Below are 13,873 nucleotides of genomic sequence, written 5' to 3'. Positions count from 1 at the left end.
CACACACACACACACACACACACACACACACACACACACACACACACACACACACACACACACAAGCACACACACAAGCACAAGCACAAGCACGCACACACACACACACACACACACACACAACGCAAGGACGATGGGAGATCGGTGCAGGGCAGCGAGCAAGCTCAAGTTTGACCGATATGGGTTTCTTGAACGTGAAGAAGACGACCAAGACGAGGAAGGAGATTTCAGATGCCACGACTACGGGTGCGTGCTTGTCTCTGTAATCTGTTAATGCATGCCTGACTCTTCCACGGGCATGTTCTGTCATGCAAGACAAACCATCTCGCCCCCCTCTGCGCATGACACCCAAATAATGTCCTCACCCACGTTGACGTGCCGCGCACACATGTACTCACCCATCCCTTCCATACACACTTGTGCAACCGCAGGCCAGAGCAAGAAGATCGAGAGAAGGAGGCGTACTTAAAATGGCAAGCTGTCCTGAAGGACTGGGACAATGTGCAGCGCAGTCGCCCAGACATGGTATGTTTGCAGAATGTGTCGTGCTCCAAGACAGTCTTGGCTCAATTCAAAAGCAGCTGTCAACACCAGTTGTCAGTATCAGCTGTCGATCCTGGCTCGAAGATGACTTATGTTCTTTGGCACCACCCTTCTTCCACTCTGATCTGTCCGCTCACGTGCTCACGGTGCATCTGTGACCTCACTTCAAATGCAGGTGTTTCAGCTTCTGCAACAGGGAGTGCCAAACGCGCTTCGTGGCCAGGTAAGCCAAGAATAAAAGCAGAGAACAAGAGCTGTGTTTCAACTGATGTGACTTAGTTAAGTTGGTTTGCATCCCCCGCCCCCGCTTTCTGTCACTTTTGCACACGAGAAGGCGTTTGCTCACTGAGGCTGCTTTTTGTTGGTCGTTGTTCTTCGCGCTGCCAACACTGTGCAGATTTGGCAAGCGATGCTTGAAGTGGAGAAAGTGAAGGCGAACGTAGACCTCGACTACAACAGTGAAGTTCAGAGGATTGCGCGGCTGTGTCAGCAACGCGAACAAAGGCAGACACAACTGGACAAGGAAAACATTGCATGGGCAAACGACTACAGTGCCGACGAGGAACGTGGACGACCCCGCCCAACCGACCAGCAACAAGACGGTGTGTATGTGTGTGTGTGCGTGTGTGTGTGTATGTGTGCGTGTGTGTGTGTGTGTGTGCGTGCGTGCGTGTGTGTGCGTGTGTGTGTGTGTGTGTGTGTGTGTTTGGTAACTGCACGCATGTGTGTGTGCAGTAACCCGGTGGTGTGTACAAATCAACCTGCTTGAAGACAGCCCACATGCTCACTCATGCGCGTGTGCGCATGCATGTGTGTGTGTGTGTGTGTGTGTGCAGATGAGGCACCGAGCATCCAAGCGGTGAAGCAGATTCGCCTTGACCTGGATCGCACCTTCTACACGCACGTCATGTTTATGGAGTGTGATGGAGAAGGACAGCAGGAGCTTTTCCGTGTCCTCGCAGTCTATGCCGCGTACAACAAAGAGGTGAAGTGGCCCAAAGCATGCGCGTGCCAACATGTCTGCAGCACTGCGAGTGCATGTGTACACGTGTACTCTCGTTTCCTGAACGCCATAGCCATTTCTGCAACGCAATCTGCCTTGGTGTCAACGCAAATGTCCTCACCCACCACGTGCCTCCAACTCGCGCGCGCAACTCTTGCTTCATTCCTACACGGGTAGACGGGGTATTGCCAGGGCATGGCGTACGTTGCAGCGGTGCTGCTCATGCATATGAAGGAGGAGGATGCGTTCTGGTGCTTTCTCTCGCTCATGGAATCTGCTCTCCACCTGCAAGGATTCTACAGCGAGCGCCTCGTCAAGATCCAAGAGGTAAAACAACGCAATGCCTGCGTGTGGGGGGGAGTTTGCGCGTGTGTGTGCATGTGTGCATGTGTGGGTGCGTGCATGTGTGTGTATGCATGTGTGTATGTGTGTGTGTGTGTGTGTGTGCGTGTGTGTGTGTGCACGTGTATTTGTGTATGTGTGTTTGGGTACGCTCTGTGTGCATGTGCATTTGTTTGTGCGTGAACATGAATGTTGGCTTGGAGGCGTCCCTGTACATATGTCACTACGCTGTCACACAATTCCCCCAATTCACCAACACCATGCCTGCGGCAACCTCTTGGCGATATTCATGCGCCCAACAGGAGTCGCGGGTGTTTCAAGGGCTGATCGCCCGACGCATTCCGGCATTGGCGGAGCATCTCAATGACATGTACATGCACCCGCTCATGTACGTGACGCAATGGTTCATGTGCGCGTTCACGTCTCTTCCGCTCTGGGACACCGTCCTCGCCATCTGGGATCTCCTCATGTTCAAAGGTGCAGACATCACCGCGTACACATGCACACGATGCGGGTGTGCAAGTGGCCAATCAAAGTCATGTGTGTGAAGTGTGTGTGTAAGTGTGTGTAAGTCTGTGTAAGTCTGTGTGTAAGTCTGTGTGTAAGTCTGTGTAAGATATATATATATATATATATATAATATATATATTGTGTGTGTGTGTGTGCTTTATGCCCAATGAAACGGACGTGAACGCGGAGGGTGACTTTCATCAGCGATGTGATATGATATATTGTCAGGAACTGACAGCACAGCATCCACGATGTGCCACGTGTGTTTGTGCGCAATATCATGGCAGGGTTTGTGGTGCTGCATCAAGTTGGACTGAGCATCATGCGTGTATGTGCCAACGACCTCCTCCAAGCCGAGACGCTTGCCACCGCGCTTCCATACCTGCAACACCTCCCGCCTCACAAGGTTTGTTGTGTGGACCTCCTGCGACCGCAAGCAGGCTTGATTTTGCTCAAACCCCCATTCCAATATCGGCGCACTTGCTTGTTCACCAACACACCTACTTCCGATACTCTCCCACAAGCCCCCTGCGCACACATACACATACACATACACATACACATACACATACACATACACATAAACATACACATACACATACACATACACATACACATACACATACACATACACATACACATACACATACACATACACATACACATACACATACACATACACATACACATACACATACACATACACGCATGTGCGATGCAATGATGTGCAGTTGTCGCAAGACTTCTTTATGCAGGAGGTGTGGTCTGTTGACGAAGAGGAACTGCAGCAGCACTTGCATGAGATTCGAAAGGCCATCCGCCTTGGCACCAGTCCAAGCAAACTCGGCCCGCACTACTGGCAACGTGAGAACCATCCATCAAACCAAGCTGAAACTCGCGCACGCGCTTGAGAGAAACGCCAGCCAAGAGGCTGTTGCGTGCTCCTCCTTGGTGTGCGTGCGTCGATGTGTATGTGCATGCGTGCCAATGCCATGCAATGCACACACCGTCAACTGATCATTTGTGTATGTGTGTTTGCCGACCCATTGGCATGCACCATCGTTCCATGATGTATTATGATGTGTGTGATTAGCGCAAGCGCCCGCGACGCCGTCCATCTTTCGCCGCGTCATCACAATGCTCAAGACCCCAAACAGGTGTGTGTGGTGCCAGGAGGACGTGCGCGCACGTGCGAAATTGTGGGTGAACCTATGTGGCAATTGCCACGTGTGTGCGTGCGTGAGTGAGTGTGAGCGTGTGAGCGTGTGAGCGTGTGTGCGTGTGTGCGTGTGAGCGTGTGTGCGTGTGTGCGTGTGTGCGTGTGTGCGTGTGTGCGTGTGTGTAGATGAATGTACGATTGAGTGTGTGTACATATGTACTCCTGAATTTGCGCATGCGTGTACGTGCGGCAAGCGGCGAAGTTTGCGGCGACATTGAGCTGTTCCTTGTCTTGACTCAAATCCATCGCCTCTGCTCTTGATATTTCCAGTCGCCGCCGCGCTGCTGCCGCTGCAAGAGCGCGAAACGCGAGCATCTCATCAAAGCTCGCCGATGACACACCGAAGGATGAGACGCAAGGGAGGGGGCAACACGACGCACCCGCTGTCGCACCTGACACTGAGCAACAGCAACAACAGCAGCAACAGCAGCTTGGACAGCGTGGCCTCGCTTCAGACGACGAGTCTTGCATGCAGGCATCTCCGAGTATTCTCGTGGGAGATGTTGATGTTGGTGTTGGCGATGATGGCGATCGTGATGTTGATGGAGAGGCGCTGTCTTCGCCGGTTCCGGCGCTGTCCAGCCGTGTCATCACCTCTCTTAACGCGTCTCTGCTCTCTCCTCAGCCCGAGGTATGGAGCCACGACTTGTCAAAAAACTTGTGCATTGGAAGTGCTGTCAAGACCCGAGACTGCGCCATCATCTCAATGCTAACATCTGTGTCGCGCGTACACCTTGCATTACCATGTCGCTCACGCTATCATTGGGTACTGTGGTCTTGTGTCAGTCGCCGGCGTCAACCGCACGCAACAGCCCCTTCTCGCCCTCCTTCCATCGCTCCGGTGTTCTCTCTCCATCATTTCGCGGATCCATTGCCGTCAGCCCGCCAACACCGTGAGTGGCATCAACACGTGCTTGTACGTGTGTGTGTGTGTGTGCTGTGAGCGCGTGACTGCACGTGCATGTGTTGAAGAGCACGTATGGTTGTATGTGTGGGCTGCAGAGCACACGTGCCGTCGTGACTGCGTGAGTTGCGAGCGCATGATCGCCTTGCCATGATTTAAGCTGCACAACGGATTGAGACTTGCTCGTTCACAATGCATCGTATCACCACCATCACTATCAGAGCGGATCCACACGACGTGCCCGTTCTCTTCCAGTCGCCAGGGTGTGTGTGCGTATGTGTAGAATGATGCTAGTTGCATTGCTGCCCCCCTCAAACAAGGAAAACAGGGGGAGAAGGACATTTCAGCATCATGTGTGACATCTCATTCACATTCAACCCTTTTCCACATCTCCATGCAGACGCATCCATGGCGCCATTGATTTCACGTCGCCAACGGTTGCCGAAAGTCTTCGTGCTTTCACGGTACGCGCATGTGTGAGTGTGTGCTCGGGTGTGTTTGCATGTGTTTGTGTGTTTGCATGTGTATGATTGTGTGTGTTGTGTGTTGTGTGCTGTGTGTTCGTGTGTCGTATGTTTGCATGTGTGTGACGAGCGTCACGGTGTATGTCGGGATATATATCTGCGATGCTTCACGTCCAGTTTGAGTTCGACTTGCATCCTCGTCTGCATTTCCCTTCATCCAACCGCCAACGCTACTCAACACATTCGACCACCGACCTGTTGCTCAGGCCAAGACCCCACTTCGCGCATCCCAGGTCACAACCCCTTTCACCGACACGCAGGTATGTCTGTGTACGTGTGTGTGTGCGTATGTGTGCGTGTATGTGTGCGTGTGTCTGTGTACGCTGTGGATCATGGCTTTTGCAAAGTGCGTGCACGTGCTTACAACAACGTGAACCTGCTGCTGCAGACGCAAGACAGTCAGCGTGGGCGGAGGCGACGCAACAGGAAAACGCGCGGGAATGACAACCCCGAGCTTGTGCTCTCGGTACGAGCGCACACACACACACACACACACACACACACACACACACACACACACACACACACACATACACACTCACCACACACACAGAACACACACATGCACACACACTCACTCACACACACACACACACAGAGTGACAACTACATTGTTTTTCATCACAACACACAACAACATCACCCAGCACCATCGCCATCACCGCCACCGCTGCGTTGCTCACGAAAGTTCGATGCCTGTTGTGGTTGTTTGTTTGTTTTTAATTGTTTGCCAGCCAACGTCGCCCGTTGAGGTGGAGCTGCAGTATGTGACGGATGGTGCAGGCACAGACAAGGAGGGGCATATGGCACGCGCAACACCGCAACACCAGCTGTTTCAAGAAACACACGCAGAATCGCCGCCCCGCATGTGCTTGACGCGGCTGCACACCGATCAAGACAGCAGCGAGGCAAGCAACGCCACACCGCCACCAGCACCAGCAGCCTCCTCATCTCCGCTCTCCCGCCAATCGACGCCCATCAACAAGCCACGACTGGCCGTGCACAAGAAGATGCAGCTCAGACACCACCAACGCCAACGCCACCAATGCCACTCGAGCCCGAAGCGCGGGTCATTCAAGGGGAACAGGGGCACGCCCCTCTCCACCGTCACCAATTCATCCACAAACACGCCAACCAAGCAACACACACCCACGCCCACGCAACCAATTCGCCAATCTTCTTCATCATCAAACTGCTGACGTGGTACCGCTGCTGGCCTCGGCCTGTTCTTGCGCCGCGTTGCGTTGTGGGATGCGTCGTACTTGCGTCGAGTCCCGCTCTTTGCTTTCTTCGTGTCCAGGCGTGTTCCTTTTGCCTTGGCGCACGTCGTTTTTACTTGCCTGCTCTTATTTTCACATCGCTACGCTGGTGTCGGTGCTGCTGGCCTTCGCTTGCACGTGCTTTGCCCATTGCTTCGTTCATTGCCCTGCTGTTCTTCCGCCCGCCCTGTGCTGCGTGCTCTTGTTCCCGCTTCCTTTGTACCTGCTTTCTCTTGTTTGATCGATATTACTTGACTGTTGCTTGCCCTGCTGCCGATTGCAGCCGCAGCCGTTTGCGTGCGCTGCTTGTGATAGACCGTGTCACCCCGTCACTGTGGCTGGCCTTCTGTGAACAACTGTGGATACTTTGAGCGCAGCTCATGCATCTCCGCCACCTTGTCATTTAGCTCCTCTGTGTGACAATGGCATCGTTGGATTGTGTGAGCAGATGTGGTTTTGTGTAAGAGAGAGTGTGTGTCAGCGTGTGTAAGAGAGAGAGAGAGAGAGAGAGAGAGAGAGAGAGAGAGAGAGAGAGGTGTGTGTGTGTGTGTGTGTGTGTGTGTGTGTGTGTGTGTGTGTGTGTGTGTGTGTGTGTGTGTGTGTGTGCAGGCGTCAGAAAGCCGGCCCATCATCAGCGTGAATGGCTGTTGCAATATGTGTGCGTGTGTCTGTGTCTGTGTCCGTCTGGCTGTCTGTCCGTCTGTCTGTACGTGATGTACGTGCTGTGGTTCAAGTGGCTAAAACCCGGCTCAATCCACAACGCGGTGCGCACCTTGCTTCATGGACAGAGCGTCTGCCGCAGTCGACTTGAAGTACACACTGCCGCCACTGGCTTTGGCAGTGTACACTTTCTGCAATGCACACAACACAAAGAGACAGACACAAAGAAGCAGAGAGAGAGAGGGAGGGAAACAACCACAAAGCATCAACAACGTGTGTGTGTGTGTGTGTGTGTGTGTGTGTGTGTGTGTGTGTGTGTGTGTGTGTTTGCCGCTGTGACACTGAACCACGTGCGAACACGCAACCTCCCATCCATGCATCCACACGCATGTGCACGTCTCTCCGCATACATCACAGCAGCCACAACCACACCCACACCAACCGTACCCTGGCCGAAGGCAAGTGCTGTAGCTCGCCCCGCAACACCTGCACTGCCTGCTTCTCCTTCGCCAACCCCTTGTTGGTGTTGGTGCTGGTGCTGGTGCTTGTGCGTGAGGTCATCTTCACCGTCCTTCGCCTTGTGAATGGAGGACAGTGTCCTGGTTTTAGTACAGCACAAAATTAGACCAGCAACGACGAGTGTGTTGGCTGGTGGCGTTTTTGCTGTGTTGTTTTGTTTGTGTTCCCTCCTCCTCCTTTTGTTTGCTTCTTTCGTGTTCTTCTTCACGACGTCCCTCGTCCGCGACACCCACTCTCATCTTCCTCTCTCACCCCTTCCTCCCTCTAGTTGAGCAGCACGACCCTGTTGTTGCAGGAGTGGCGGCCGATATGGCGGTGGACAAGAGCAAAGCGGCGTTTGGGCTGCTGCACAAGCCCATGCTGGCGCTGGTGCTGATTGCTGACGTGTGGATTGTGTTTTTCCCGTCGCCGGAGCTTGGCAAGTATGTGATGCCGGTCCTGCAGGCTGCCGTCTTTTGGGCACAGAACATGGTTTGCCTGGTCACTGGCGACAAGCCCATGACCCCAGAGACCTTTGAAGGCGAGTTCCCCGTCGCCACCGTTATCCCACTGAGCCTTGCCATGGTTTTGGGCTTCTTCCTAGCCGAACGCATTGTCGAGGTGAGTCAACTGTGCCGTGGCGAATGAGGGTGGCGTGCACTGTTGTGTCATGGACAGGTTTGTGCACTGTTGTGTCTGTGTGTTTTGCGTGTTTGTGTGTTTGTGTGTTTGTGTGTTTGTGTGCGTGTTTTGTGTTTCTGTGTATGTGCGTGGTGTATGTGAACTGTTTGCGCCTGCTCGTGTGCTCGTGTATGCTACCCCTGCTTGTACTGGCCACTCGTGTGTGAGTTTTAGTTGTTGCAAGCAGAGACATACTCTGTCCCTTCAAATCCCTTCAACACATTCACACACACACTGCCGCTCACGTGCGCACGCACGCACACACATACGTATCCTGCAGTTTGTGAGTAAGCGGTTTGCCGAGCCCACAGACGCACCAAAGTTTGCAGAGTGCTTTGTACGTTGTAGCTACTACACCATCATGTTCTTCGTCGCCCTCTACGTCATTAGCACTGAGGACTACTGGCCAAACACCCGCAACTGCTGGGTCAAATCCCAGGCCACGTACGTGTCTTGTCTTCCCCCCTCCCCACCCACCTTGCTCCACTTGCCCACACCCCTCTGCACAAAATGCTCCCCAAAACACCACTTTCTGTTGCTTTTGTGGTCCTTGACTTCTCCCCTCAGTCCTTCAACGCACATATGCGCGCTCACTAGCTCACTCATCTACCCACTCACCCACCCACTCATCCACCCACTCACCCACCCACTCACCCACCCACTCACCCACTCATCCACGCACGCAACATGCGATGTTTACACTCGCCACAGAGGCGAGCACCGACAGCCCAAGCCGATGATCCTGCAAGTGAACTACATCGTGGAGCTGTCCTACTACATTTCTGGCATTGTGCTGCACACACTCGTTGATGAGAAGCTGACCGACTTTTGGATCATGCTCCTTCACCACGTGGTCACCGTCTGCCTGCTCGCCTTTAGCTACTTCCACAACTTCCACCGCATCGGCATGCTTGGTGCGTTGCTCCGCCCTGCTCGGTGTTCCAGGGTTGATGTATCGTTGTTGTATCTTCTGTTGTGTAAGCTGTCATGCTACGCTCCATCGCTCACCCCTGCGCCCATGTTGTGTGCGTGTGTGTGTGTGTGTGTTCCTGCCCTGCCGCTGGTTACAGTGTTGATGGTGCACGATGTGAGCGACATCTTCCTCGACTCGGGGAAGTGCTTCCACTTTCTTAAATGGGAATCGTTTGCCACCGTGACGTTCGTTGGCCTCATCACATCGTGGGCCATGTACCGCCTCTACCTCTATCCAACAAAGGTGAAGAGTGCACTTGTGTGTGTGTGTGTGTGTTAGTGCGTGTGAGTTTGTGTATCTGTGTGTGTGCATGTATGTTCGTGTTCGTGTGCGTGTGTGCTTGTGTTTTGCGTGTGTGAATGCGTGCTCATGCCTCACGTCACCCTTTACTTCACACACATACCAACCCCTATGCAATCCCCTGTGCAACCGCTCACTTGCCCATCACCACCACCAATGCCACTGCCACTGCCAGCTGCTGTACTCTGCTGCTTTTGAAGGATACGAGGTCACGTTTGTTGACGAGGGACACGAGCCCTTCACCATGTTCTATCTCCTCAACATTTGGCTCAACATCCTCCAGGTGCCCGCTCCCTCTATGCACCCCCCTGCTCTTGCTTCATGCTGCATGCTGCTCTTGCTGCATGTACTGCCCTTCCTTGCGTGTCTGCTCTTGCTCTGGTGTCAGGTTGTCTGTTGGGATGGTTTTTGCAATCTCCCTTCACACACACACACACACTCTCTCTCTCTCTCTCTCACACGCTCACACACACGCATGCACACACACGCGCTCACGCACGCACACACACGCGCACGCACGCACGCACGCACGCACGCACGCGGGTGCCATCCTTTGTAGGTGTTGCACGTGTACTGGTTCTATCTGATCTTGAAGGTCGCATACAAGCACTTGATGGAGGGCGAGCTGCGGGATGTGCGGATGGAGAAGGACGCAAAGAAGGCCCAATGAGCACAACCTACAACCAGGACAACACACGCACCCTATCTCTGTCCCGCGCGCGCATATAGAAACACTGCTTTTGTTTGTGTGTGTATGTGTGTTTGTGTGTGTGCGTGTGTGTGCGTGCATGAGCCCAAGTGCGCCTGCACAACTGCACGCACCGCCACACTTTGTGTTGTTGTGCCTTTGGCGGTGGTTCGTCGCCAGTGATGTACAGCTTGTTTGGTGCCGCTGGGTTCTTTCATTGAACCGAAATCCACCATTGTGATAGCCGCTCTTGCTCGCACAGTGTGTGTGTGTGTGTGTGTGTGTGCGTGTGTGTGCGTGTGCCTGCGTGCGTTCGTGTGCATGTCCCGTGCATGAAGTTGTGACGTTGTGACATTGTGACATTGTGACGTTGTGGCGTGTGGTCTACTCAAATCATCGCCCCCTTTGCAACTAAACACAGCGTGATAGTAGATTGCACGGCAGGCAACGAGACAAGCGGCGTGTGCTGTACGCACACACACACACACACACACACACACACACACACACACACACACACACACACACACACACACACACACACACACACACACACACACACAACACGGAGACACACAGCAACCGCTGTAGCTACGGGGCGTGATAGCAGAGGAGAACGCCCACGCGCGCGTCAGCCACAGCCGCCTTGAAGTCTGCGTCGGGCGGGGGGATGCGGCCCGTCTGCTTGCGGATTGCAGTGCGACGCTGGCACGCAGCACGGTACAAGTGGCGCTCCCCTGCAGCCACAACGTAAAAGGAGGAAGGAAAAGGCGGCGAGGCGGGGGGCGAGCATGAAAAAGAGCGTGAGCATAAAAGAGTGTGGGTCGTGCTATTGGTGCTGGGAAACACGAACGGATGAGGATTTGCGTAAGCCCTTCAAACCATGCACAAGCAAATCACAAATACAAGTCCAACCTCGTCCAACACCGCGACCACCACCATTCACCACTGTTACCACCAGTTCCTCTTCCCTTGCCCTCCCACATCGCCCCGCTTGCCACTCACCGAGACCAACGACAAGCAGGAGGTCGTTTGCGTGTGCGTCTGTCGGCGCCAGTGCCTGCACCAACTCATGAACCGTCGTTGCGGCATCAGCAACCGCTTCCCCACGCCCCAACGCCTGGTCAAGCGCAGCCGTCTCAACGACAAGCAGCTTGCTCGCCCGTGCAACGCTGCCGTTCACTGCCCGCTTCGCCTCTGCAAGCGTGTCGGCCTGCACCACATGCACGCCAAACTTGGACATGGCCTGGCACAGAAAGTGCGAACCAATGACGCAACCAGTGTGCTTTGGATCAAACTGCCGCACACCAGCAGGTGTCGCACTCCCCTGTCCACGCGCATCCCCTTGCTTACCACCACCTTTCTCCTTCCCACCATCACCATCCTCACCACCACCATTACCACCATCACCATCCTCACCACCACCATTACCACCATCACCATCCTCGCCTTCGTCCATCCTCCTCCTCCTCCTCCTCCTCTCTTCCTGCTCCTCCTCGCGCTGCTGCTGCTGCCGCTCCAGCCGCCTGCGCGTGTGCACGAAGACATTGGTTTCCTCGTCCGGCGGCCTGAGCGACGACCGCCCCTTCTCCAACTTCAACTGCGCCAGATGCAGACACGCGCGCGCGTCCTCAATGCTGCAGTGCCCGTGGGACGCAGCGCTCGCAAGCACAACCGATGACTTTGACGCCGTCGTTGTCGTTGTTGTCGTCGTCGTGGCTGTTGTGGAAGGGTTCTGTACCACCATGCTGACCTGTTCTGCGGGCGCCGCAACACTCGCGCCGTCCTCGCTCTTTGCCCGCTTCACCTGCTGCTCCTCATCATCATCGTCATCGCCGTCTGTAGCGGTTGCTGGTCCTGTGGCTGTCGATGTGGACATTGCCTCGGTGGTGTGAGCGCGGTCCGTGGCGCCGCTCTGCTTGCTGTCGTTGTTGCTGGTGGTGGTGCTGTTACTGGTGTTAGCGTTGCTGTTGGTAGCGCTGCTTGTGGTTGCCTCGTGTGCTGCCCGCTTCCTTTGCTGATGCTGCACCGCTGCCGTTGTAGTCGTAGTCGTGGTCGTGGTCGTGGCTGTGGTCGTGGTTGTTGCCTGTGCGGCAACCATGGAAGTGCTGCCCTGCGCTGTGGTGATGACTTGTGCCACTGCCACCTCACGTGATAATGACGTTGTCTTTGCTGCGGTCGCACCCTTGTCCTTTGTTCCATCGTCCTGTGCAGTCGATGCGCCTGATTGCGCCGGCGTTCGTGTCGTCGAGACTCTTGCCATCACCGTGGACACCGACACGGCCGCCCCCTGCTTATTCTCCTGTGCCACATCGCCACCATCACAATCATCACCATCATCATCGCCACCATCACCAACACGAGCCACACCGCTCTGCTGTGGGGTGACTTGCCCCTCCCGCTGAATGCGGCGCTGCAAGTGCGACTCTGCCAGCGTCTTCAGCTTGGGCTTGTACCCGCCCCGCCGCGTGCCCTGGTACAGGATGGCCGTGTCGACGATGCGTGTGTGCCGCAGCGAGAGCGCGCGGAGATCGTTCTCGAGCGAGTGGCCGACGAGGATGTCGTGGCGCGTCATGATGCTGCACATTGCGCGGCGCACGTCAGCCAGGGTGGTAGTGACGCCCTCCAGCATGGCAGCCGTGATGCCGCTGTACTTGGTCACGTAGTCGCGAATCGGGTTTGGCGGCTGCACCAGCGTGTCCAGCACAACGCGATCGCGCTCGTCAATGATCGAGATGCGCGTCAGCTCAAACCCATTGTCCGTAATGCACATCTCACAGTCGAGAGCAAACACCCGCGGTGACATTTGCTGCTGCTGCTGCTGCTGCTGTTCGTGCTGGTGTTGCTGTGGTGGTACGACTGCTGCTGGTGCTGTTGGTGCTGTTGTCTTGCTCGCACCATCAGTGCCGCCGGCGCTTTGGCCGTGGTTACCATTGCCACTGTGCCTGGCATCAGGCAGCTGCCAGTACGATGGCGGAGGTGCAGCGCTGCTGCTGGTGGTGGCTGTGGACGGCGAGGACCGCGACGCGCTTGCCGGCTGGCTGGCATGACTGGCTGTGTCGGTGACAGGCAGGTATTCGTTGTCGATGAGCTGCTGCTCCGTCAAGAGGAGGTCGGTCCACGTGATGCGGTCGTCATTCTCGTCGTGTGCACTGCTGCCTTGCGAGGAAGAATTGTTCTTCTTGGACTTGTTCTGCTTCTTCTGCTGATAGCGGGGTGGTGGGACGGAGTTCAGAAGAGCAATGGATCCAATCTCCACAAACGCATCCGCACCCGGCAGCTTCAGCACCCGCTTGAAGGAGGGCGTCGGTGTCGCTTCTGACGGCTGCGTGGGCTCCGACGATGGGGCTGACGTTGACGTTGAGGCGACGCCCGTTGAAGCGACGCCCGTTGCGCCCTCATCCTTGACTTGGAGCTGTTGAGCGGGAGTGTCGTTCTTGCTTGCGTTGGTTTTGGGTGAAGATGAAAGTGCTGCTTCAGGCTCACCAAACGGAACACCCACGACTCGCTGGCACGTGCGCAGGGAGTCGGGCGAGAGGCCTTGCACAAGAAGGACGCGAACCTGCCCGAGGCGTTCCTGGTGCTCGAGCCGAAATCCGTGGCTCTTCGGGGCGACAGTGCCAAAACCAAGGAGGGTGTGCAGGATTGCGGCGACGCCGCGCAGTTTCAGTGCTTGATTGGGTTGTGTGCATGTCAGCTGCATGCGCTTTCGCTTCTCCTTCTTCTTCTTGCGGTTTTGGCGGCGCCGTGCACCCTTGCCTGGTTTTTG

General features: G+C 55.3%; 4 protein-coding genes across 4 annotated transcripts in view; 2 read left to right on the top strand and 2 right to left on the bottom strand.

Moving 5' to 3' along the window:
• Positions 1-133: 133 nt before the first annotated feature.
• On the top strand, positions 134-6,244 carry PTSG_00316 (uncharacterized protein; the record flags this gene model as incomplete). The annotated part of the gene is made up of 16 exons (XM_004998810.1): positions 134-246; positions 432-525; positions 719-766; positions 941-1,145; positions 1,380-1,528; positions 1,724-1,873; positions 2,191-2,365; positions 2,686-2,804; positions 3,130-3,262; positions 3,492-3,555; positions 3,888-4,248; positions 4,404-4,510; positions 4,743-4,784; positions 4,922-4,985; positions 5,252-5,305; positions 5,780-6,244. 16 exons carry the CDS (start codon positions 134-136, stop codon positions 6,242-6,244), a joined length of 2,343 nt encoding a protein of 780 aa, XP_004998867.1.
• Positions 5,743-7,596, bottom strand: PTSG_11577 (uncharacterized protein). Its single transcript, XM_004998809.1, has 3 exons — positions 7,412-7,596; positions 7,077-7,155; positions 5,743-6,716 (listed from the first exon to the last, which is right to left on the bottom strand). The coding sequence occupies exons 1-3, from the start codon at positions 7,523-7,525 to the stop codon at positions 6,634-6,636; spliced, it is 276 nt and encodes a 91-aa protein (XP_004998866.1). The 5' UTR covers positions 7,526-7,596; the 3' UTR covers positions 5,743-6,633.
• A 196-nt stretch (positions 7,597-7,792) lies between these two features.
• PTSG_00315 (uncharacterized protein) lies at positions 7,793-10,086 on the top strand (the record flags this gene model as incomplete). Its single annotated transcript, XM_004998808.1, has 6 exons — positions 7,793-8,083; positions 8,424-8,587; positions 8,855-9,057; positions 9,214-9,359; positions 9,592-9,699; positions 9,976-10,086. 6 exons carry the CDS (start codon positions 7,793-7,795, stop codon positions 10,084-10,086), a joined length of 1,023 nt encoding a protein of 340 aa, XP_004998865.1.
• A 609-nt stretch (positions 10,087-10,695) lies between these two features.
• Positions 10,696-13,873, bottom strand: part of PTSG_00314 (uncharacterized protein) — a gene marked incomplete at its 3' end in the record, with an annotated part of 3,369 nt that continues 191 nt past the window's right edge. The window contains exons 1-2 of the mRNA XM_004998807.1: positions 11,110-13,873; positions 10,696-10,841 (exon numbers count right to left, since the gene is read on the bottom strand). The exon at positions 11,110-13,873 is cut by the window's right edge and continues 191 nt beyond it. Coding sequence (XP_004998864.1) covers positions 10,696-10,841; positions 11,110-13,873 — 2,910 coding nt within the window. The remainder of the gene's footprint in view (positions 10,842-11,109) is intronic.

This window comes from Salpingoeca rosetta, assembly GCF_000188695.1.
Source record: "Salpingoeca rosetta unplaced genomic scaffold supercont1.1, whole genome shotgun sequence".
Lineage (NCBI taxonomy): Eukaryota > Choanoflagellata > Craspedida > Salpingoecidae > Salpingoeca > Salpingoeca rosetta.
Note: the sequence above shows the minus strand (reverse complement) of the source record. Positions and strands in the feature narration are given on the sequence as shown.

Bases quoted from the DNA above. Each gene is read 5' to 3' on its own strand.
- PTSG_11577 (XM_004998809.1), bottom strand. From the start codon at position 7,525: ATGACCTCACGCACAAGCACCAGCACCAGCACCAACACCAACAAGGGG. The intron at 7,156-7,411 runs GTACGGTTGGTG...TGTGCATTGCAG, and splicing joins AGCACTTGCCTTCGGCCAGG to AAAGTGTACACTGCCAAAGC. The intron at 6,717-7,076 runs GTGCGCACCGCG...ATTGTCACACAG, and splicing joins CGCTCTGTCCATGAAGCAAG to AGGAGCTAAATGACAAGGTG.